General features: G+C 42.6%; 1 protein-coding gene across 2 annotated transcripts in view; it reads left to right on the top strand.

Annotated features, from left to right (window-relative positions):
• Positions 1-26317, top strand: part of tmem117 (transmembrane protein 117) — a 43214-nt gene extending 16897 nt beyond the window's left edge. For both annotated transcript variants that reach the window (XM_084018587.1, XM_084018588.1), the window contains exons 3-8: positions 4222-4354; positions 13864-13963; positions 16539-16636; positions 18717-18876; positions 21623-21752; positions 22595-26317. In XM_084018587.1, coding sequence (XP_083874713.1) covers positions 4222-4354; positions 13864-13963; positions 16539-16636; positions 18717-18876; positions 21623-21752; positions 22595-23256 — 1283 coding nt within the window. In that variant the 3' untranslated portion in view covers positions 23257-26317. The remainder of the gene's footprint in view (positions 1-4221; positions 4355-13863; positions 13964-16538; positions 16637-18716; positions 18877-21622; positions 21753-22594) is intronic.
• Positions 26318-26711: the final 394 nt, after the last annotated feature.

Genomic DNA, 26711 nt, shown 5'->3' on the forward strand with positions numbered 1-26711 from the left:
CTGCCTTGTGAGAGCTGCGTGTGTGTGTGTGTGTGTGTGTGTGTGTGTGTGTGTGTGTGTGTGTGTGTGTGTGTGTGTGTGTGTGTGTGTGTGTGTGTGTGTGTGTGTGTGTGTGTGTGTGTGTGTGTGTGTGTGTGTGTGTGTGTAATACCGGAAACGGCTGTTAAAACATCTAAGATAAATTCAGTAATTGCTTGTCCGTGTGCGCCGGTGCAGGTGTTTAACTGCTAGTCTCTGGCAGCCTGTCACGTTTGTGCCCCTGTGAGTGGATTACTGCTATTAATCTGGCGACTTTATTACCTGAGCTCTTCTCAGAATGATTGCACGTGATCTCATTATCAGACAGGTAAACATCATTTTGGCAGTTTGAATCCCTTGATTACCTGAGACAATGTGGACTCAATGGGAATCTGAAAAAAAAACCCAACCTAATACAGCAGTGCTGCAGACATGGGGGGTGTTTCTGGTATTTAGCCAACCCTCGTTGATATAAATTGGGTCAACAGCATCAGCGTGCAATTGAATCAACACCTCTCTGCAACAAAAACTGAGCGTTATAATCTTCATGAAGGTAAGATTGATTGTGGGAATGTTTTATTAGACTTTGACTTTAGGAAGGTGTGTCTAATAAACGTGTAACTAATGTATAAAAGGTACAGGCTTCTTCAGTATCACTGGATTTGTAGTTTAAATGCTGATTTGGTGGAATCAGTGTAATCCTTGGAACTTTTGGGAGGCTGAGACACTGCAATGTATCTGGACCAAAAAGCATGACATTTGACAGTCTGAACTTTTTTTAAGGTCATTTCTGTTCATTGCTTAATTCATTGTTTTGTGGAAGGGATTTATTTCTGAAATGGCAGCATATCGCTCCGTGTGGATATTCGTTTTAACAGAAATGGGCCGTCGAGACTACATTCAGGCCTTTAGAGTTGGCAACATTTACATCATTGGAAATAAATCCCCAAACTGGATTTCTTTCTTCACAAATACCAATACATGTGACAACTTGCACTGAATACAGACACAGATGTGACATTCAAATGACACAGGACAACACAGTTGGGGTCCTCTCAAATGTCCTAATGCTTTCTCCCAATGACGAGAGTTGTATTAGACACCACCACTAGATGGAGACACAGCTACATGCTTGATTTTCATTTGGAAACAACTCCAGGAGAAGATATGATCTCATCCCAGTACTATAAATAGCATCGGAGGAATGACACTGGAAATAATTCTGCAAACTCTAATTCGATTCTTTAAATACAGCAGCTGGGTCGATGTGGGAGGGGTTGCAGTGTGGGTGAACGCAAGAAACAGAAGAAAGAAAGAGAAGAAAAAAAAATGTTTTTTTGGGTGCCTGTGTTTGTGCTCGTCTGCCTTGTCCATGTGTGGTGTTGCTGTCGTCCCCTGCCGGGCTGAGCCTTGCGATGCGCAGTGCTCATGAATCACACCTTATCGAGGTCCTCTACTGTCAGGAGGTGCGGTGACTCAAACGACTTGGCTGAATAGTCTTGAATCACCCCCCTAGTTAAATCCGGCCCATATAGGCTGTGAGAGGGTGGCCGTGCTCGCTGGTGCGGCATGCTACTTTAAAAGTCAGATCTGCCGATACACACTGTGCTCCTACATATAAGCCAGGGCTCATTGGCACTGGAGGCAATTAAGTTTATCCATGCAAGTCAATTCAATTATGCATCTGTGATGAGCCCTGAAATACCACAGAGCAAGACGTATGGTGTGTAGCCTCACACTAGCCACTTTGATTTTTGCCCCCCCAATGTGTGGTTGGCTTCTATTTTTAAGGGAATATTGAACCTTATATTCTCTTCTGTAAAACTCACAATAAGTAAACATCCAAAGTTAAAAACTGACATTGCAGACGTTTCTGTTGTTCACGAAGATATTAAGGCATAATGTCTTTGAACCTACAACGGGAGGTCCGTTCGTTCTAACTCATCAAAGATGCTCATCCCTGTAGGAATCTCAACATCTTTGTTTTTATGTGCGCAGCAGAAAAAAAAAAAACCCTAAAAGTGAGCAAGCTGAGACTGAACAGCATGTAGAACTATTGGAGAGGGAACCAGCCAGGCTGTAATGGGAAAATAAATGGAGCATTCTTCTTTGCTCTGTGTGTGTGTGTGTGTGTGTGTGTGTGTGTGTGTGTGTGTCCGCGCGCGCAAAAACAATGAGTTCTCAGAGGAGCTGTAACTCAAAGGGATGCTGACTGAGCTGGAGGAGAGAAAAACAAAGAGTTGTTCCTGGGAAGATGGCCGCTTCTGGCACCGGATCACAGCTCACAGCAGAGGGAGAGCCTCAAAGTGTGTGTGTGTGTGTGTGTAAGCAATATGTGGAGTAGTTGGTATAGAGTTGTGTAGCCAAGCTTACTCATAAAGAATTTCTTAATCAACAGTCAAATAAGTAACCTTGACGCAGTTGGGTGGGTTCACTGCAAAAGGGATGTCACGTTTTATGGGCCCAATCCGAGTCCTTTAATATTGATGTGGATACTGAGTCAATACTTCTATTTACCTAAATGCTGATTAAACATGTATCTCTGCACCCACCTTATTATGTTGGAACTATTTGATACTGATCGTCCTGATTCAAAGTTCTACAATAAGCCTTAATTATAGAAATGATAATAAGACCTGATGTTGATGTGACTCATCACACTGGTGGGGATGTTTGAACTACAGCAACACTCCATCCGCGGCTGTGCAGCGGTGTTACAGAGTGGTGCTTCTGTTTTTTCTCGCAGAGCACACAAACCCAACATCAGGTTTCATTTTGTTTGACCTAGTTCATATCATCTCAGCAAATTATAAATTGACTGTTAAATCGTGTCAAATGATCTATTTTGAAGGTACAGTGGACATCATTCAGTAGGAATTTATTATTGAAAACGATGTGCACTTATATGGATGAATAAGGAAATATAGATTTATGGTTAATTAAATCGAGCTATACTGTTTTTTTCTCTCTACTGTCGAGGACAGTTGCACTATTTTTCATTGGTTTCTTTCAAGTAGACAAAGCCAACAAGTCTACCAAAAATTAGCCTCCGTCACTCATGTTAGCCTTAGTGAAGGTCGTAGTAGTCCTTCAGGAGTCTCCAAGGTCAAATGAAATTATGCTATTGGTTGTATTATGATATATTTAGGATACATTGTTTTTTCCTCTGTAGCTTAAATGTTGACCTTTTTATTTTTTTAAATGTCTCTTTGATTTTATTTTATTTTGCAAATCCTATTTGACCCAGGTCTGAATGATGGTGCTTGTAAGAGACAACCAAAAGTAGATTACTTCTGTACTTCTGTTCACACGAGCAGTGTGGGAGGTAGATCAAGGACTACTGCATTATGCAATTACATCATGCACCCCAAATTGCATCACGTATTATTTTTCAGATCTCTAGGTCATTTATACTGCACTTGTGTAATGCTTTTTCATAATGCCACTCTGACCAGAAATAAAAAAAAATGTCCTTGAATTAAAGGTGTCATTTCTTTTTTCTGTTTTCATTCGGAGCTGCCAAATATAGACGAGTCTGTCATTAACATTATATATCTAGACATAGAGAAGCCATAAGAACCCACTGCAGTCTTTTCAAGGTACAGCGGCGAGCTAAAAGTCGCATAATCAACCTTGTTGTCTTCATGAGTTGTGCTGAGCGCAGCCACCATCAGAGGACAAGCTTGTGTGATTATGCGTTCTGTGCAGACGGCCGCATATCTGAATCAATCTCATGCTCTGCTGGAGAGATCTCTCCATAATTTGATTCCAAGCCAGGATTGTATATATATATATATATATATATATATATATATATATTAAAAAAAAAACACCACAGGTCACAACTGTTTGAATAATTTCTCTAATCGTACAGCGCTCACTTCATGAAACATGCAGGCGGGCGTCAGTCCGATGTGTATGTGGAATATTTCTTCCGTTGGGGTTGGTGATGAAACGGTGACAGTTGGAATTGGTCAGGATGAGACAATTACTTCAAGGCCGTGGGAGTGACACCTCAAAGTGCTCTTTAATCTTCATTTCGATGCTGAAAGGGCACGTGTCTGACAGAGTAGGACATTATTGATCCATGTGACTAATTTATTTACTTTCATTTTTTTTTCTCGCACGGCCGTACATGTTAGCAGGTTTGAAATGCTGTTTGCATCTCCACTGACGGCGGTGTCCTTGTCGTGCTTCCTTTAGGTCGATACCTGCGCCTGAAAATGTTCCGCGAGGATCATGGCTCCTGGATGACAATGTTCTTCAGCGCCATCCTCTTCCTCTTCATCTTCTCACACATCTACAACCTTTTCCTGATGATGGCTGGGAGCATGGAGTAAGCCGTTCAATCTCTCTCTCTCTCTCTCTCTCCCTGCCCCTTTTCCCCTCATTCTCTGCTTCCCATTTGTAAGAGTCTCTGTACGCTCCCCCTTTGGCTGCCGTGATTGATCTAAATGTCTCGCCTCAACAGAGACTCGATGGCAGTCTGATTAATCAGCCCAGACTTTAAATCACAGGTAGGGTGCAGGCAAAAGGGGGGGGGTTGGTTAATCCTGAAGGATCACCCTCAGCACCCACACTTATTTTCCCACGATCTTGACTTATTTTTTTGACAAATCTCTGGCCAAAGTCCAAGATGTTTTTACCATGTCTCTCTCGGTTAATGCCTCCGTTTTGCCCAAGCTTACCTGTTGAGAAACAACTGCGCACAGCAGAGCTTGACAGCCACACATCAAGCCGGTGACAGGAATCCGTTTATGCATCTGCAATGTGTCCGTCTTGAGGAAGGAAAACATGCCCTTGAAGCCAGCCAGCCAGACACAAGGTTGCTATGAGGTGATTTACCATTTTGTGTGTTGTAAGAAAAAAAAAGAAAGGGTCGGTGTCTACTTAGGTCCAAGCTGTCAACGGGGCGGCCGTGGCTGTAATGGGATCTGTCCATACAATGCTGCTTCTCCATATTAACAACAGTGCATCAAATATCCATAAGGTGCAGGCAGATGAAGGCTATTAGCTTGCAGGCAAGGTGTCGTGTTTTTCTACGGCCAGAAGGATGAGTTTGTATAATCAGCCCATCTGTCACTCTGACCAGCGCGGTGACTCCGGCATCCATCTTGTCCCCTCTCTCTCTCTCTGGCTGGCCGGGAAAAAAAGGGAAGCGAGTGGCTGTGGAGAGGGGACGGTCCGCTGAGACCATGAATGTTGCTTGCTCAGGGAAAAGTACATTTGCCGTCGCTTCTGTCACAAAGAGGATCCTTTTTTTTTTTTTTTTGCCTCTCATTTTTGCCTTGAAATGTCGAGGAAAGGGTTCCTTCTGAGTCCGTCACTGCACTTCTTTGCTGTATGGAGTGTTTCACAAGATGACATTCGGATAATACTTCAGGTAAAATAGGGAGTTACTTAGAGAAATATATCATTCTTAATACGATATATAATTTATAGCCATCAAGTCACTCTGGTCATATTAGCCCCATTGTCTAGATTTAAAAAGTAGCAACCATAAGAGCCTATTAAACAATTTAACCGGCTCAAACAACATTAAAACTCTTTGAATGCACGTTGAGTAGCGGCATCAGTGAGTCAACACTGTAAGGCTCTCCTCACAAAGACAGATGGCGCTGTTGCAGAGCAAGTGAGCCTGCCCCGGCTGCCAAGACACCTGGCCTTTTTTTTTTTTTTTTTCTGTCCCAAACCCCTCCCCTCCTGTCCCTCCTTCCCCACTTGTTTTCTTTCTGCTCCAGCAGTGTGTCCGCTGAGGACCCGGGCCCTGCCAAAAAACATTAGTGTTCACATCTCTGTTCAAGACCGACATGTAAGAGCAATGTTCACACTCTGCCAGGATGTCCCCCTCGGAAGGCGGCCTCCCGGCTGCCAAAGCATGAGTGCAGAAAGGGGGTCTGAGAGGATGGGAGTCCGGGGGGGGTAGCGAGAGGAGCGCTCCGGTCCTGATGATGTAGTGAAACTTAAGTCTTTTGATCTATGTCCAAACCCTATTTGCATCGCCCCCTCCGCCACTCCAACCAATCCCTCGGCCCCGCAGCGCGGCTGTTGGAAGTTTTTCCTCTATTGCCAAAGCACAAAGGAAAACTATAATATCCCTTTGTGACTGCAGATGCCCCTCTGTGGGAGTGAATGGTGTTTTTCCTTTTTTTTATTTGTACTGAAAGTACAAGCTGCTGTGAGGTATTATTACTGCCACAGGATTTTAAAGGGTAGGTATTTTTTTTTTGCCTTGCTGGCTTTGACATCTAGCCATGATGGTGCACTGCAGGGGGATGCTCCTCTGCTGGCCAGACGGGGCGTCCCACACACACCTACCCCATATTGTCCACGTCTCGCGCCTCGCTCAGGTTAGCCGGGACATGGGTTGTGTGTGATGAGGGTGTGTGTGTGTAGGGGGGGGGGGGGGGTGTTAGCGTCTGTCTCCCCGCTGTCTCCCCTGACCTGATGCTGTATGCAGCCCATGCCCTTCGCTCATTAATATGCTTTAATTTTCTTTGACCTTTCGGGTCGGTCTCGAGCACGACTTGATTAAAACTCGCCATACATCCGCAAAACGGCGCCATCAGGACTGTAGACAGTCACTGATAAGAGATTGTGTATCTTTCTGGATGACAAGCACTTACTCATGATTGCTCATGTAAAATGGATTCATCAGAGCCATTATCTCCCGTCTCAGAGAGATTTCCAGGCTGTGTAATCTTACACATGTCCAACAGTGCCAATATTTAAACAGCCACTTCTAGGTCAACAGCTACCAACCTGTTACCTGCCTTATCTCATCGTGGGGTGAGTGGGGGGGGCATCCATTGTAGCGCCCTGGGAGCTGTAAGCCACAGTTGTTACCAAACCCTCACATCTGGGCTATTTGCATTTTAATGTAACTGTCAGATTAGGAGGGGGGCTGTTTGTGTGAAACCACGGGAGTGTGACCGCCCAGGGAGTTTGACGGACTCCATGAATGTTTTGTCACGCCGCACAATCCCATTCTGCCATCTTACAGCGCCATTACCAGCCGAAAATCAGCCCCTAATTAGATGGTGTTATTTAATTAAGGTGGCCCAATGCGTAGCGTACATATTAATCCTGACTAATTTAGAGAACGGGGGGTGAAGGTGGAGGGAGGGAGTTTTTTGGGATCTAAAATGAAGCGTAAAGCTGTGAAAATGACTTCTTACTTTTGATTGTTAGCAGTAAAGGGAGGGAGGGAGGGATGGAGGGAGCAGAGCTGCAGCTGGTGGATATGTTTGATGAGGAGCAGGGGCGGATGGATGTGGCATTTAACTACAGTGATACCCTGGGCGGGATTAGACCCCGTCGTATGAGGGTATTTGTTTACTTTGTTTACCATGATCCTTGTGCTGAGTGCATGCTAGTCCCCCACGTCTGTCTGTTTGCTTGTCTGGCACTAAGCCGGGGTAATACCACTGACAAGTGGATTTAAAAGGCTGAATAAATAGCATGTTGTGGCACGTAGATGCCTCCTGTTGCATGCAATCACACATGGGAGTTGCTGCTTTTTTTTCAACAATGGGTTCTTTGATCTGGCCTTTACTTACTGGTGACATGTATGACTTCACAATCTGTCTCTGTTAGTTTAACATGTAGCGATAGACATAAAAATAGTGTTAGCCAGTATTCAACATATTATAATATATGTTGAATATTATGTATTATATATGTTGAATTTATTATAATATATAAAGAGATTCGATATAAAACAAAATTATATGCAAACACTGAAGTCAATTTTCCAGCAACTTCACCCCAAATTCTCTGGTTCATGCCACTCAGTTGTGACAATTTTTCCATTTTTTCTGTTATTACTATACTACTGTATATATTTTTGGTCTACAAAAGAAAATGACTATTTAGTTTAATCAATGAATCAAGAAAATAAATAAATTTCTCATGAAAATAATCTTTAGATTAAATAATCTTTTCATATCTATGTTCAAGTGACCTGATTTGCCTGTGAAAATATGTGGGACAATACCAATATATACCATGCAAGACTTAGTGAGAAACGGCTTTACTATTAAGACTTAATATAGAAACCTGTTGTTGTTCACAGGAAACGTCTCGCAGCTTAAAATCATTGATCTTTCCCTGCCTCCCACTGCCTCTCACACTTCCACGCACCCACACTGTCTAAGCATATCCGCCGCGGCCTTTCACACTCCCACACGTGCAGATTACATATGTGACGAGTGTTTAGTTTGTGTAAAGCATCCCCTCTGACGTCATCTCCTCATCTCAGAATACCTCTGAAACAGACTGTGTGCTACATGTAAGCCGTGAAGTCGGTCACTTCCTCTCTGATGATATTATCCTGCTGGTTTCTGGGACAGAGGGGCGGAGCGTCAGCGGCGGCTGTCGCGGCTGCTGCTCAGGTCCTCCTCATACCTCACTGTCACACAGAAACAGGCACACAGTAAACATCATGACCTTGATGGTGTGTGCGTCCACTGGGAGTATACGATATGTATTATATTATAGATGAATGAATGTGTGTGTGTGTGTGTGTGTGTGTGAGAGGGGTGTTGTAGCAGGACAGATGGATTGTCCACGCATGTGTGCATACCTCTTCCTTATGTTTCACTACATCTATTATTATCTGGTAACATTTTCATTATGTCCATTGTTGACTTTTTGAAGATGAAAAAAAAACAAAAAAACTGCCACTTCTCAAACAACAAAATGCCAATTAAAACATAACTGACAGCAGAGTGAAAAAAAAAAAAAAAAAAAATTTGAGATGCACAGTATTCACAGGACATTTTCAGACCGCGTGTAAAGACAAATAAATTATAGGGACCTTTTTTTTAAAGCATTTCTATTCCATGATCATATTCTGTGATGCATACATGACACCTCTATTCATGTGCCAGTTAACATGATTCTAATTTAATTTCTCCTTCTGACTTTTACTTGTATTTCACCATATAGACTCTTATGATTACCAGAGGAAAATAAGATTACCAAAGTAATCCTATTTTTTCTTTTCTTATATATCTTGGATTGTTAAAGCACCTGCAAACACGTCGGACACTGATCAGAGTTCTCCAGCTAGAATCTTCAGATTTACATGTGCAAAACTTAACCAGGTTGCCTAAAAAACCTAGAGTACCAGTAATTATGACTCTTTTCCGTCGTAGCAACAGAAGAAGGCAGGTGAGGTGATCGCAGAGCGACAAATTCCACAGAGGAATTATGTCGAGGTCAATGGGCGGATCGACTAAACGCCAGACTTTAACTCAGGGGACTGCTCTTCATTTCCTGTTTCCTATACCGACAATCAATGTTTGGTGTTTTTCAGCCACTACCATGACTGTTCTCTGACTGTAGAAAAGTGCTTATTATTGTAACCACGACAACGGAGGTCCCCTTATCTCAACTAAGCAGTGATATTAACCAAAACCATGATGTTTCCCTTAACACATCCAAGTAAACTAAACCATATCCATTGCCATAGCATTACACAGACACATTTGTCAACAGTGACAGTTTGGAAATGCACAGACAAATAAAGTCCTAAATAAATTAAGTGTCACATCAGAAAACTCATCTACGGATTGTATGTATTTTGTGATTAAATTTGAAGGACTTGTTGGGGATGCTAGTGTGCATGTGAATCAATTTAAAGGAGACCTGGTCTGGACCTTCTGTCCTAATCCAAAGCTGATAGGAGGACTGATATGGATGGCCTGATACAGGGCTGTCCAGGATATTGCCTGATGGTATTCACTCCCACTCCCGAGCCGGGGGAGCGATAAGGACTAAAGGACTCAATCTCCACCCAGTGTAATACAATACACGGGCTAATACTGCGCGAGTGATGAATTGAGATTGAAGTTTTAACTTGCCTTGAGAGATGCCATAGTGATAGTGAAAAGAGTGTGTATTGACAGCTTTATGCTCCCTGGTAAAATACTCCTGCTCAGCATTATACTGTAAATACGACGTTAGGTACTGTTGTGCACCGGGAGGACACAGGCACTGCATTTCAATGCAGAGCCGGCCAAGGTCGCAATTTAATGTTCTAAATGAGTCCAGCCTTTACAGGGCAGAGGAGGTCACTTCGTTGTCACGGTTACTAAATCACTGGCTGTCTGGCCGAGAAAACAAGTTTATAAAACCCAGCATGAAGGCATATACGTCCAAGTGGATGGAGGAGGAATGAATGGATATAAGAATATTGATGACTCAGAGTGGGGAAAGCTCTCTCAGCATGCTGTTTTTTAGCTTAATTTACAAGGCTCATATGGGCCTTGGAAATCCTTAAGTTGAAAAAAAATAAATGACATTAAATAATTAACCTTTTTCTTTAAATTGATGAATATACAAAATATACAGTAGAAAGTTATTGGTTCATAGGAAAGCATGACATTGTTTTTGAAGGAGTTTTTGGCAGTATGCTGAGTGGGTTGTTGATGAAATGCTTTTATAGGTTTGAACTTCTTGGCCAATCCATTGCTAAGAGTCCTATCACGGTGAAACTGCATGGTTTTTATGCTCCCACAATACTGCAGTAATCTACTGATTTTAAAACATCATGGGCAATTTGGACTTTTATTTCTCCACCATTTTTCTAATTATCCAACAGCTTAATCAATACTGAAAATAATCATTAGTTGTCATCCCGACGTGGTTGCACCTTATTAAAAAGGGCTCTGACTGTGCTCCGATACAATAATTGTAAATTACTGCCCTGTCAATCGCAACCTAATATAAAACAATCTTCAACTGATACATAATTATAAAACGCAATCTGGTGCACAGTAGGAGATCTATTGTACGATGAAAACAGTTTCACTGGAGTGAATATTGATGGACGAATTATCACGTGAACATGCGCACTATGAGCTGAACAGACAAAGAAAAGAGGAGCATCGTCTGAAAGGGAACTCATCTTAATCATAAAGGAAAGAGTCTCTGCAAGTCTGTCCTTTTCTTTCCTCAACAACCACTCATCCGATCGTCTTGGCGATGTGTCTTCGGGGACACATTTATACGTAGCGCATTATGCTGGGTACAGCTCGCTCTCTGAGGTTTGTTTTCACCCAAATGATGGGTGTATTGTTTAGAAGCCAACGAAGCACAGCGTTCATTGTGAAGTTGTTTGGATGAGGCCAAGCTATCAGTTAGTTCTGATCCAATTCCACATGTAGACAAATTCCCAGTCAGGTTTGCTCCCATTGATAAGTTTAGCTGCCAGGTTTTAAGCTAAATTATGAGCAGTAATCGTTAAAGATTTGTGTTGTCTGTTAATGATTAATTATTAGCATCTCTACTGTAAAATATGCTATATCAGGAGAGCACAAGGGGGAATGTCAGAATGTCAGCAACAGCATCATCTTGTATGTTTAATTTGTCACATTCAGAAAGTGAGGAATATCTGATGAATATTAATCCAGGTTTCAAAGGCATCGTAGCGCTGTAATGGTATTATTAAGTACTCATATTGGTATCTTCAAGTACTCAAATGTAAGTAAAAACCCAGCAATCTCCAAAATGACCAAATGACTTCTAAAATAGAAATGCAATGATCATGCAGATGACCATTTTAATGCAACAGTGAAAATGGCCTCTTTCGCTGGTTGGTGTCACACAGGGGTAATGTCCAAACTCTATGACTCTGTGCCCTCTGTAGCGCAAAATTGTAATTTCTTGCATATGATGGCATGAGACTTTGAAAGGCATTGAAATGTCCTTGAATATTTTGTCTGAACAAGTGTGGGAAACCTGATAACATTCCACAGAGGGTCAGAGCTGGCTGAGCCGGCCGCGCTGGCACTGACACTGCCACTGCCACTGGCTCTGCGATTAAGCCACAGGAGCCATTTTGGGGCTGATTATTCATGGTGCTACTGTACTGATGTTCCACTACACTGAATTCTCTCATTAGGTCATCCGGCTCTAAAGGCCATTAAATTTTCAGTCAACATGAATAAGTCAGAGAGTTCTGCCTCTGATCATGCGGAGCGAAGAGTCCCCAAACTCATCATAGGTGCTCTGCAAAAAAAGATGATAAAACCCTCGCTTTCAGCGCAGGGGTAACATTTGCTCAATTAAATATGTGAGAAGAGCAGGGGTTGGCAGCAGGGTCGTTTTTTTTTTTTTAATTTAAAGCCAAGCATGTGGTGCCAGACACCATTTCCAGAGGTATCGATCAGAATTTTTGCTGCGGGTAAATGACTCCCAATGGGATCTCCTTGGTAACTGGAGCCGTGCCAAGCCACTGAATGTCTAACTGACTTAATGCAGATATAAATCGCCATTCCAATCAAGGCTGTTTTATTTGCGGGCTCGAGCGAGGCAATACGTCACCGGCGATGCTGCAAGTTTTTCGTCAATAAAATCCTGTCAAATCTGTTAAATGCATGCTGCATTGACGCCGTATGATTTATAACGGCTCCATCCGAGGAACAGTATTTCACTGGGGTCTGCAGTAAACAGGTAGTTGGCACTTTGGGTCACTTGCTCGCCACAATTACTCATCATTGTTTTGTTTTACATTTATTATGCCTATCATGTCTGGACTCATGCATGATGTGAAAAAGCCACCAGCAATTAACATTCATTGAAAATGAACACCTATTAAAACTGCTACATTAGTTAATATTTTAAAAGGATTACCCTCCATCGCTTCTCAAGAGATTGTTTAGACTCGTCTGACAACGGCTCATTTACAGAGTGAACAGCACGCTAAATACAACTCTTTATGCGGGAGTTGTATTGAGATAGTATTATACTTTATCCGCTAAAAGAAATGAAAATGAACCGTCTGGGTGACCCGTATATGTAGAGAGGAAATGAACTGTACACCAGCAGGGTTGTAGGGGAGTTTTTCCAGAGCCCCTCTGTGCAATAGAAAACATTTTTATTGGTGTTTGCTGGTGGCCAGAAAATGACCGGGGGAAAACAAAGACGAATGGAGCCATTGACTTCAAATACGACCCCTCGAAAGCACCGCCAGAGTCCTATCCATCGCCATCTATTACATTCATGAGTGTGACCTGAAGGGAGGGGGGGATGGGGGGTGACCACCTGCTTCACTCAAGCCTCTAAGACACTGGCTGCCAGGAGATCAAACAGGCCTTCCCCACCACCCTCTGTTCGCCTCCTCTCTCCCCAGCACAGGTGCCATATACAGTAGAAGGGGACTGACCCACTTTTCCCTCCCTCCCTGTGCTATTACCTGGAGAAAATAGAGTTATGTGGTGTGTGTGGGTTGAACAAAAGATTCTCATCTTCACTTACTGTACAGGGATGACGGTGTAACTAGGACTCCAAAGAGAGCATGTCCATTCTTATCAGATACTATTGCATGCCAGATTGTTTCTCTAATGGCTTCTCTTGACCTACTCTATGTTTTGCGTCTGCGCTGCTGCGGTTGATGTTAACTGAGCTCCCTCAGATCTCGTGCATTAATGGGGTGGTGGTGGTGGTGGGGGGGGATCTCTGCTCTTTGGGTGTTGATTTGAAATCAACTAGACATGAGGCAAATTTGCCAAACAAATGGATCATTTGCCAAACACCACGCGGCCGAATGAAAGCACCGGCGGTGCGTGAATTCCATCGTGCTGTAAATTGTTTACAATCCTCGGGGCTTCACGGAAAGGTAGAGCCATCGCTCATTGTTTTCACAGGATCAGAGTGATATTGATTGACTCTGACAGACGGCATCATGACACTTAGTGGCAGTGACCATTTTCTCTTTGGACCTGCGCTGACTCTCCCTCTGTTATGTTTCCGCCTCCCTTCTTCTGCTTCCTTTTACTTAGTAATGTTTACTTCAATCAATTTAATGTCCTTTTCACACTTGGTCTTCTTTCCTCACAGACCTCACATGGTGAACGATTCCATGGGCATCCGGAATGAGAGCTTTATGAAGATTGCTGCAGTGGGGACGTGGATGGGAGACTTTGTCACTGCATGGATGGTGAGAATCCAAAAACATTAGATACGTTTGCAGTTATGAAAAGCAAGGATTTCATTTTGAATCTTAATCCTTAAAATGATAATCACATAAAATTATGTTTTTAGGCATGCTAGTAGTGTGGTTTGGTAACATGCAGATATTCATGGTCCCCAAACGATGAATCTGAATGATTTTGGGGATCCCCTAACTAGATCCAACAGGTCAAATGTCCAACACTTACATTAATTACAAGATAACTCTTCATTTCATAACTATATTCCATCTAACTTTAAGAAACACCTTAAACTTACTAAATTGGTCGTTAGCATGCTACACTAACAAACATTTTTTTAGCAAGGATATGAAAAGGACAATTCTTTACACTTACTATGAAAATATTAGAAATATAACCATGTTTTCATTTAACAGAAGGTCGAGTTCTGGAATGGTAAATGTCTTTTCAGTAGTTGACAGCTTTTGTCTGGAAACATTTCTATATCAATGTTTGATGCTCACCCCAAGCTAAAAGTTAGCATGTTAACTAGCATGCTAACATTCTAAAAGTGTAACATTCGTCATTACGGTAGCTACTAGCTAGCTGTGGTGATGTTAAAATTCCAATGCTAGCACTTTAGCTTGCTAAATGTTCATGTGTATAAGGCTGATGGCTGATGAAGTGCAGCTTGTGCCATGTGCCTGTCTCATTGAACGCACCATAATTACCGGTTTCCAAGCATCTATATCATAACTATTATTCCAAATTTTTTAAATGGCTATCCAATTTGGTGCTTCATAATTTGGAAATGACAGAAAAAGCAAACAAACATGAATGCCTCACATCTGCCAATGCCTGTTTTTTCAAGATAACAAGACCCAAATGTAATGGATGTAGTCCATGCACCGGATTTAACACTTACACAACTCAACTCTGCAGCCACACAACGATTTGTTGTCTGATGGGATGCCTTTCCCAACCTTAACATCCATCCCACTTAAGTGTAGCTGAGTTTGGTCATGCTGATCACAATTAATTTAATGCATATATCAAAACGATAGAAGTCATAGCATCAGAATGATAAACGGTGTAGCCTTTCTTCTCACACCTCTAATTTCCAGGTCAGGTGTGTCCTCTCAACCGTTGCAAGGCACACCCTTGAAGGCATGTGTGCTGATCCACCTCAATCTGCTACCAAATCCTTAGAGTAACGCAGAGATTGATCTAAGAAGGGTCAGAGGAAACAATGAATGCACGGGGGGAGCATGTCGGGGAAAGCTACCTCTGTTCATTTATCAGCATAAAGAGCGGAGGAGTGCTCCGGAGGGAGTGGACTACCTGTGGTGGGAAGAGTGGCGATGCTCTGGCATTGGGGATGCACACAGCTGAGACAACTTGACAAGCTCCCTCACCGGTCACATTAGTATTCAGAGAAGGAGCGGGTGGAAGGAGAGACAGGAGGGGGGGAGGAAGAGGAAGGTAAGGAGTAAGAAAACAGAGGTGAAGGGGAAAGAGAAAAGTCTGGTCAGAAGGGAGACGGGGGAAGCAGCGAGTGAGGAGGTGAATCAGGGAGAGAGAGGTGTGTGAGGGAGAGACAGAAAGTTGGGCCAAAGTGCTGATTCCAGAAATTACGCACGTTTTTTTTTTTTTTTTTACATTCTATTAATTCAACAAGGCACTTTGAAGATGACCTCTGTGTCTCCTCCGCCTTGCAGATTTGCAGTGTGTCTTCACTAGATGGGCGAACAGGCAGTGTCTGTTTTTGCAACGCTGCAATGGCAGAACACCTTGAATGCGTTGCCTAATTCAAATCCCTTTTTGCACACAAGCTGGAGTATCTGCAGCGAGGCGCTTTATTGACGAGGCAACCTTGCACCTGCACTCAAAAGAACATAGTTTGGCATTTTTATTTATATATATATATATATTTTTTTTTTATATATATATTTCATATAAAATGGTCTCTGATACAACACCGTGCCCATGAAAGAAAATCTACTATTATCATTACATTAAGATTAACAACATAACAACCGGTATAGGCAGTGGAAGGACAGGTACAACAAAACATTAATAATGAAACAAGGCAATATTCATTATTTATTTAATATCAATTATTCAATATTTCATTATAATGGCCACATGTCGCATCTGTGTTTAAAACTTGTTTTGTTTTGAATTATTTAATATTTTGCATATGTATTATTAAAACTGTTTACTATTAAAATGTATTAGTGACCAGAAGGTTGATTAATTAATTCTAGTAGGTGAACACTGTTTTTACATGATTTTTTAATGGACTAATGGATTACTAAAAGTATACAGACACTTACATGTTGGCCTCAAAGTTGTATGTACAGTATTGTTTGAAATATTATTTTATGCTGTAGCTTTAATATTTATTTAGGGAAATATGCTTTTTTGCACTTCACAGTTTTTGCACGTTCACACAAACAAGGTATAACCTGTTCATTAGAAAAGTAATATTACCTTTCAGACACAGCCAGGCTAGCTGTTATCTGTTTACCCCAGTTTCCAGGCTTTATGTGAAGCTAAGCTAAACTGCCCTCCTCTTCATCCAATGCACTTTCCTGTCTGCAGGTGACGGATATGATGCTCCAGGATCAGCACTACCCAGACTGGGGCAAAGCAGCCAGAAGGTTCTGGAAACAAGGCAACAACAGGATTGTTCTCTTCTGGTATGTTGTCTTTTTACATTAATGATGTAAAGGGTCTGTGAGACCATTAGAGGTGACGTGGTATGTAAGCTTCCTATCATGAATGATTGTAGTGACTGGTTTCCCCATCAACCGTGATTAACCGTTCATGTCTGTTTGCAAACACCTGAACCAAACCTGAATCTTAACCACACAGAGGGGCGCTATCATCCTTTTAAGGAGGGGAATAATAGTCAAAGAGGGAACACCCGGCTTGCAGTTTAGTGGCGGTGATCAAACATGGTTAATGATTATTAACATTTTAGATGCCGTTAGTAACCATCAGGAATTTTTTTCCATGTTTCATTGTACAACATCCCTAGAGACCAAGTGTATCTTTGTCTCCATGCGCATAAGATTAAATATCAGCTTCTCTATCTACGTGCTTCTGAAAATGCATTATATATTCCCACAAGGCTCTGTATTGTGTGTGTGTGTGTGTGTGTGTGATGTGGTTACATGCTGTCAATAGCCGTGTTAATCTTCCCTCACTCAGTGTCAGCACCTTTAATTAGAAGAACAGGGTGAAAATCAATGGACACAGCAAGGTCACGGGGTAAACCATCGCCGCGCCTTTTACTTCTCGTACCACAAACCGTGACCCTTAAATAACTGCTAAACAAACGCTGCAAACCGTTTCTGCCGTGCCCGTTTCTAAACGGCCGAGTAGATGCGTTCCCCCCTTGTTTTTGATGTATTACACCACCAGTGCTCCCCAGGGTGTTCACTCACCAACGCGGCACGGTGCTGTCAGTCAAACGCGACATGCGAATGCCTCTCCGGTGGTTCATTTTCGGGCCGCAGTGTGACGCGAAGGACACGAAGACGAGGATGCGGTTGAAACAGTTTGACATGTTTGATGCGTACACAGAGAGGTCAGGACTTAAACGTCTTAAACTTCAAAGAGCTTTTATATTTACTTTTTCGCAGAATTGATTTCACCTGCGATTAAAATTGTTCGGATGCCCCGACTCACACTGTCACAATCGATGCCGGGTTTGACGAGCTTGCATTCAAAATTCAGAACTGGATACATAAAATGAGTTGCTGGATGTATCCTGTCAATATGCAGTGACGGGTTGTGGTAACTTGTGGAAGGTGGCCACAAAGTAATCCCACTGTAAAAGCCTTAAAAATCCATCCTGATTACTGTTAAATTGGAAATGAGCTGGCATTCTACTATTTGGCATACGGCACAGTGATCGCTGGGTGACATTGAGACACAATGCATCGTGGAGAAGCCTCTTTTCAGATGGCTGAGAAACTGTTTCCAGTACAGTGAGTGCAGAATTACAGCAGTGTGAGATAAATGCAACTCAGAGAGTGTGAAAGATCGCAGGGAGAAAAAAAGACACAGCAATTGCTGCAGTCAGGTGAATGAAATAGTTCGGCTCATGTTAAATATGGAAATACATGGAAATAGGTATGCAGTGGGGTTTTGAATTTCATTGTCTCTGGGTCCACAAACAGACACGCTTTTCTTTTATGCACATTCATCTTCCTGGAAGTTTTATCTGCTGCCATTTTTCAAATCCGGGTGAAAGTGTCGTTCAATACACTGTTGAGTCCAAGAAGAGAGAAACCAAATTCATCTGATTTATCTATTCTTGTATTTGGTGTGGGCGAGGATGTGGAGCTGTTTGTCTTCCGAGATATAGAATATTAACTGTTCGCACCATCAAGTTTGAGATTTTGTTATTATATCTAAATGTGGTTTCCAGGTTGTGTACTTTTCAATGTGCGTCATTCATTGATTTATTTCCCCTCTCCTCCGCCCCTTTCCTTACTTACCTTTCCCTCTCCTCTGCTTCCTTATTTCCCTTCCTCTCCCATCTTCTCCTCCCGTCGCCTCTCTTCTCTCTCATTTTCCTCCTTCCTTCCACTCCTGTCCACATCCTTTCTCTTTTCTTCCTCCTCTCCTTACCCTCCTTTTCTCCTCTCTATCCTTCCTTTTTCTCACCTCTCTCCTTTTCCTTATTTCCTCTTCTTCCTTCCTTCCTCTACTATCCTGTCCTCCTCTTCCCAATGCCTCTCCTCTCCCCCTCCTCTCCTCTCCCTGCAGGACAGTGCTCATCTCTCTTACATCGGTAGTGGTTCTGGTCATCAGCACTGACTGGATCAGCTGGGACAACCTGAACCGAGGCTTCCTTCCCAGTGACGAGGTCTCCAGAGCCTTTCTGGCCTCCTTCATCTTGGTCTTCGACCTTCTCATTGTCATGCAGGTAGACCGCTCCCCTGTGGCCAATTAAAAAAAAAAAAAAAAAAGAGCTGGGATGTCTCTTGGCTTACTCCGCTACCCATCTTGCCAGTTCCCGTCCCTCCCCCCTCCCTCCCCTTCTATTCATCAATGGGGCACTGCGGCACAGAGCAGCGCGAGGGGTATTTGATCACAAACGCGTACGCACGCACATGAATACACCCACAAACCCACAGATATATATACAAACTGTTGTTTACTCCTTTAACATTTCCTTTCAGTCCCGCCATCCCTCTTCCCCAGACCTCAGCCACAAACTCACCCTTCCCTCCCCGACTCCCCTGTGAGCCTAGTTTATTTTCTTTAATGATGACTCAAGATCGGAGTTTTTCTCACTCTCTCTCTCCCTATTTTTTTCCCACCCGATGTCCTCCCTCCCACAGGAGAGAGAGAGAGAGCTCATAAATATGTAAATGTGTTTGTCTGGGCAAAAAAACAACACATAAACGTATTGAAGAGAGTGGGAGAAGGCTTCTTTTTTTTCCTTTTTTTTAAATTTGTTACGCCGTAAGGAGCCAGAACCGTGGGCCAATCAAGTATGTGGTTTGACTGCGAGCCTAATTCAACATGGCTTCAGCAAATGCTTAATGAACATATTTCACAAGGCCTTGTTGGTGGGTATTAGTGGACACGTCGCAAGACTAATATTTGGTATCCCCTAAATGTACATTTCTACTCTGTTGATTATGCTAATTACAAAGAGCCTGCCTGGAAGAATATTTTTCCAGGGTTACAAATACGTTCACCACTCCACAGAAACCTGGCAAGGACACCGCTGTAATTATCATGGTAATATGCGTTAGTACGACTGCACCACCAGAAGTCATTTCTGGACTTATTTATTGAAACAATTTGTTAATTTAAGGGAGGGCTTCTGGCTGCTCTGGCCTGTAATTACTTCACACTGTGGTTGTTTTTCCCATTCATTCACCCCGTGATTGTGATTATGCAGATATGTAGTTACAGCTCAGACTACAGCACGCATGCGTTTCCTCACTAAAGTGCTGGTGTCTCGCTGACGCCAGCCTTTTGGGCTTTTCTGAAAAAGCCACAGATCCGATGTGACGTGAAGGACACACTCCCTATGTTGACGTCTCCGCTTTGACTCCCTGAGACATCTCGAGCCACGGCTTCCCCCTTACGTTGGCGGTATATCACTCCCCACTCGCATGGGTTTGTTTATGACAGGCCCTTCTCATTTTCTGCACAGTGTACAGCAAGCACATTTACTACGGTAATTTATGAGATGAGTTAGCCCCCGCCGTTACACGGCCTAAGCACCGGCGGCCATCACCACGTTCCGCCAGTCAATAAAAACTCATCCGCCACAGCCCCTTCCCCTTCCAACAGGCCCATCCGCCTCCATCTTGGAGCACAGGGTGCCGTAGTTAATCTCTCTCCTCCATGAGAAAAGATGGGTGTTGATGTTCTCAAACTAATTCATATCCCAATTAATGACCTGTCTGGATTTGCCTCCAAGCTGGGTTTTACTTTTATTCCCCGTTTTGTGGATAATTGTACTGTTGTACAGTTCTCTGCATTTCCCAGATGAATGTCAGATTTCTTTGTCCTTTTTATATGAATATACAGTTGGTTTACTCTTCCTGTGTAGGTCTGAGACTCATTATGTTGTGGATGACTTAAATGCCATGCCTGTTAGTGCTAAAGCAACAGATACTGCAGATATGGAAGAGGAGTGGAGGTCTTAATTAATATCCAGGGGGCCATCACCAAGCTGTTATGCTGTTCACAGATATTGGCATGGGAGACTCTGGATCACATGAGGATACAGGGAATGTAGACTTGTGGTAATGTGATGCAGCATGACGCTCTCAGCAAATAACGGGAACTGAGGGGAAATGTAGACAATCTAAAAATGAAAAATGCTGAAATTACATGTTTTTTCCTGTAGTGGAGGTGATAAAAGCTGATTAACAAGATGATTAAGTCAGTTCAGTAGAAAAAAACGTTGTTGAAATATTTTAATTTCTTCGCCTATGTTTGTATGTATGTATATATGGTAAATGGACCTGCATTTATAGAGCTTTTCTAGCTAACTAGCTACTCATTGCATGTCAAAGCCACGTATCTCTCTAATATTTTTATTTATTTATTTTTCTGGTCTGAAAGCTGATCACAGTACGGCTTTGGAGATTCCTGGTTTTCATAGGTCAGACATCTTGGCACTTGCAAAAGATGTATTTCTTTAATCGATTCGGCTTCATTCTTATTTTATTTTCTCCATCCCACCAAATACAACCACATATAGCTAAAAGCTAAGTGACACCACAGGGCATGGGCAGCTGCTAAATGTCAGTTAGGGGTGCCCGTTGATGTGTTTTGACATGTTGAAATCCCAGTGCACATTAGTACAGTCCACAAGCCTGTAAACACTTGTGTCGTCTACAGCAGCTGGCGTGTTTGACCAGCAGTCGGTGCGCGAAGAGACTCCACAGAGACTCGATATCAGCTAATATGAGAAAGTTCAGTGTTCAACAGCCAATAAAGCGCAGTGCATGGCTGACATTTGTCATGCCAATGTGGTTTATTAAAATGTGGTCGGCGTTTTACAGCTGAGACTGCACATCCACAAGATCAATTTATATGCCTGTGTGTGTGTGTGTGTGTGTGTGTGTGTGTGTGTGTGTGTGTGTGTGTGTGTGTGTGTGTGTGTGTGTGTGTGTGTGTGTGTGTGTGTGTGTGTGTTTCAGGACTGGGAGTTCCCTCACTTCATGGGTGACCTGGATATGAATCTACCAGGAATGTCAACGACGCATGTCAAGGTCAAGCTTCCTGTCTGCAAGAGTATTTTCAAAGAGGAGTACCACATTCACATCACAGGTAGGCTGTTTCATAAAGAGTACCTGAGCATGACTAAATCGTTGTTTAACAGTTATTCAAATACAGATTAATAACAAAAATCCAAATCTCCAAAAAGGGAGGCGTACGAATACTTTGGCACTATTATATAACTTGTATTTGAATTTCTAATACACGTGAAGCTGATGTGACACACAGGTGGATCTCCCGCCGCAACTGGCTTTTCCCCCCGTCGCTCGCGTTCCTCCCTGCCGTGCGAGACGCATCCCAATAAAGTGTGTTAATGTCATCAGCGAGGGGAGTGTTATTTCACATCCGGAACCGTCCTCCCGGTTTCACCATCTCTGTTTCCGCGCCAACTCACAACCATAAAGAGAAGGCGAAACCAATGTTCCCGTGCAAAAATGTTAAGCTGTTCAAACGCTCTGTGATTTGCGAAAGGTTGTTAACCCTAATGCGTTGCACATCCATTAAGCATTATGGAAATGTCTCCGGCGCGACGTGATTGGTTTAAGTAAAAGCATATTAGTGGCGTATCTTGGGAGGGAGGGAAAGGTGTCACGTATACCCGGGGAGGCGTCTGCCTTGGGGAGATGGCTGTCTCGTGGTAATGCGGCGATCTCGTTAGGAGAGTCTGTTGAGGAAGTAGCGCCTACAAATGGATCTGTGTCTCACTTTATGAGCCCTATGCACACAGAGAGGGATTCCTGATAAACGATGGCATGACTGTAAATCTTCTTTGAAGTAGGCTTGTTCTGTATATCAATCCGTTTTAAATAATCTGTACAGTGCATGTGTGTATTTACTCCTTGCTTACCTGTCAAGGATAGCGTTTTGTAGTCTAACAGAATGTCTCGTTGCAGGTAAGTGGTTCAACTACGGCATCATCTTCCTCGTGCTGATTTTGGACCTTAACATGTGGAAGAACCAGATCTTCTACAAGCCCTACGAGTACGGCCAGTACGTCGGGCCGGGCGAGAAGATCTTCACGGTGGAGGAGCCGGAAACACTCATCTTGTTCAACCACAGCACGCTCACCTACAAGTGGCGCTCCACCAACATCAATCCCAACAGCAACATGACCTACGTGGAGCGGGACATGTTCCTCCACAGCCGCTACACCGGGGCCAGCCTGGACATCAAATGCCTGGCTTTCATCCCGAGCCTGGCGGCGTTCGTCCTCTTCGGCTTCTTCGTGTGGCTGTTCGGGCGATTTCAGGACAACGAGACCTTCACGGAAAACCAAGACAAGACGTACGAGAGGATCAAGAGGAAGTCGCCGTCGGAGTACAGCAAGGAGATGGGCGTGACGCCGGAGGAGGTGCACGGGACCGTGGGCGACGGTCTGAAACGAGCGGGAACGCCCATGCTCCTCTCGGTGGACGGGCCGCACTTTGGGGCGACGCCCTCCACGCACTCGACCATTTCCATGGAAACCCAAGAGACACATCCGAGCATTGTGATTGACAGCGCGGAGCAGGAGGAGCCAGCTGTCTCTTTCGATGTCAACAAGCTCTCTCCGTGACCTTTTACGACCTCCTGAACCTTCGAAGAGGAGGACTGTGGACGGGTTGAACATGAGAGCTCCAGATGTATGCATGCAGATTTGTCTAGATCTTCAATTGCTTCTCTCCAGATAAGCCCGGGCTGCAATGGAAGCCGACTGCAATTGTTTGTGAGATTCAGGAGAAGGACAGAGTGATGTTACGTGATCCAGAGACAGTCCAGATGGCTCTCGCAGTTGCATTTGTTTGACTATATTTTTGTAAAACAAACTTTTTTTAAAAGCGGCAACGCTCCTGATAACAAATGTCTTTTGAAACAGAATGCAAAGTTTTCATTTTACTCGGTGCTCACTTGGATTTTTGCATTTTCATAATTCAATTTTGTCACAGGAAATGATTTTGGTGCCTATGGAGTATTTCTACAGTTGTGAACCTGCAGTCAGGTGGAATTTATTGTATCGCCAGTGTTACTGCTACACTAGTGCCTTGATATGTCATATATTCAGATACAGATAGAAACATATTCAGTCTATAATATTATGGGTGACAAAATGGAAGATGTCCTTGTTACGGTCTGCTATATTTATATCTTCTATTTGCTTTCATGTCACACAGGCGTTACCTCATTTGATCCTAAGACTTTAATATTTTAATTTATTCTCGTGTGACGTCTCTCTTAAGCTCACTTCTCGTTAAAATGACGTGATAACGAACATCATGATTTATTCATTCGCTCAATTGATATTAGTCGAAAAGAGATAATAAACGCAATCGGCTAAGATGAAATAGCTAACCAATAACCACCTCATCATTGCTCATGATGCTGCTGCACCTGGGCTGCATACCAACAGAGTCAGAAAGGTGGTTTTGCCCTTGACATGATCCATGGCATTGAAGTGCAGGGGAGGCTTCTGCTCCAAAGCTCAGGGCTTCTTGTCTCTGGAAATGTTCAACGTTTTTCGAGGCAGTGTTGCAGTTACAGTAAATGCATGAAAAGTTATATCTTTGAAGCGTTATCCTGGTGTAAAACACATGTATGTGATGTTTAAACGTGACTGGAACCTGCACCATTCATTGTTACACTGGCTTTGAAAGTGTTCACTGCCAAAGTCTCTCTGAAACAGATGGACAGCATTGAGTTTTCGGTCCAAAACATTATGTCCTTCAGTTTTTTTTTGGAAGTGGAAATACTAACTCTATCATTACTACGTGACTAACTTATAAAAGTCATGTTTCAGTCAGTACTTTGCATAGAAATGTTAAACCAAAGATACCATATAATTCAGTACTGCTGCATAATATGATATGTTAATTTAAAAGAGATATATTCATGATAGTGGAATGATACTGTGTGTTCCTGCATCCCTCTGGATTATAAAGGACTGTAATGTACTATAATTAAAAAATATATATTTCCCAAAAAGAGGTAACTATCCAAACTAACCACGTTCTTTGCTCCCTAATAACCCAGCCATGACAGAGTTTTGTTCAACATTATAATAAGTATATCTAACCCGGGTGTGACACCAGAATAGTTCTGCAAACATTTAATTAAATTAAATAATCACTTAATACATTTGACAAAAAGGCTATTACAAATAATGGTATCACATGTTCTGGCATTTAAATATTTATATACTAACGAAAATGAATATTGAGTAAAATAATTACATTTTCCAATGAAAATGTTGTCTTTAAAGGAAAGGTTTACATTTAAATTAAATCATAAAAGGTATTTAAATAAGGCTGTTTGTAATCCATTTACTTATGCGTCTGTCTTTCATGATGATTCTCTCGGCTGCTTTAACATTTACATACATTTATTTGTTTGAATTACAAAATGGCTTAGATTTAAAGATCCCTGTATGACTTAAAGATGTATAAACGCATCTTAAAGTTGAATCCAAAGCAGCGGCAGCAGCAGACTCTGATGGACCATCTGCTGTTTCCTGGCAGGGGTCGGGCTAATCATGCCATTTTTCATTTTTCAGTGGCACACTGCTTACAAGTTTTTAAAGGTGCAATATACGAAACGCAGAGCATGGATATAGCAGCAAACAACTATTTTCAATGTAAAGATTTGATGTCCTGAGTAGAGAATGACGTTGCTCTCCCTCTGTGTGTGTTGTTATCTGAGCTTCTGCTTGCTTTATTGAAGTAGCCTGGCCTCACAGCTGCTGCTCTGCACTGCACTCACGTGGCAGTTGCAGTTGATAGCTCAGTCCTGGAAGCATAGCGACCACCCTCCAGTTCCCCCTCAGGTAAACACTCTTAGCTCTGCACGTTTTCACTGTTAGCGCTGTTAGCACACTTAACGGTGAGCCGCCGGCTCAGCCGCCACCATGTTGTGAGCTAACTCAACTAACTGGGCAATACAAATATAGAAAAAAGTTCATTACTAAACCATTTAAATGTTCCTCTTAAAATGCATTAATTCATTTAATTATTAATCCATTGATAATATTTTTTTTTTCATGTATTAATTTATTATTACTTATATATGCTGTAAAACTCAATTATTCCAGTGGCGCGCTTCAGACTCCTGACAGGAACTCCCTGTGTGTACATGTGTGTGTGTGTGTGTATATTGTGTCTGTAAAGGATGTTTTACATGTAATTGTGTGTGTGTGTGTGTGTGTGTTTGTGTCTGTGTGTGTCTGTGTGTGTGTGTGTGAGAGAGAGAGAGTGAGAATGTGTGCATCTGTCCACTGGAAGCTGGCGAAGTGCATGGGTGTACTTGTTTTTGACAAAGGCCATTCTGTGAAGAGGTCAATTTATTTAGCATAAGTGGTTCTGTAATTATCCTTCTAGACATTACGGGTCTATGAGGATGCTAGATATGAGTGTCTCACCAAAGGGCAGAACCTCTCTGGACTTGAAGGGAAGGGAAGGTCTAATCTGTTTCTAATGTATTGTCTTTAGGTCAAAATTGAGGCGTTCCTTTGCGTTGCAAAACTGACACTTCCTTCAGTTCCTGTTTTTTTGTGCTTTTTTTTTCAGAGGAAATGTCTTTTTCGATGTTTGCTGAGTGTAATGTAATCTGTTAAACCTTGTGTCACCAATAAATTAATACCTTTGTTATATACTCTGTTTTCTTTTGACCACAGAGAGATTCAATAATAAAAAAGAATCTTTCTGAACAGGGTTGCTGATCTGGTTAGCGAGAAAAGTAATTCTTTTTCTATATGCTTTGGAAATCGTTGCCAGGCAACAGAACAGGTCAAGCTTCTTGCAGCTGCTGACCCAATTAATATGGGCAATATGAGAAATAATGATACTATCTTCACAAGGGCACTTGAATATGTAGCCTGCATACACATGACACCCAGCTCAGATTAGTATGAGCCCTGCTCTGGGCCTGTCCGCGGGCTGATTTATGCCAGTGGAAAACAATTTGAATTTGCTATGTGTTTTGTTCCCCAGCAGGATTTGCTTACAGGACCTGATTACGTGTAAATCAGTTATAGATTGGCTT

The sequence above is a fragment of the Eutrigla gurnardus genome (genome assembly GCF_963514095.1).
Source record: "Eutrigla gurnardus genome assembly, chromosome: 9".
NCBI classification, from domain to species: Eukaryota; Metazoa; Chordata; class Actinopteri; order Perciformes; family Triglidae; genus Eutrigla; species Eutrigla gurnardus.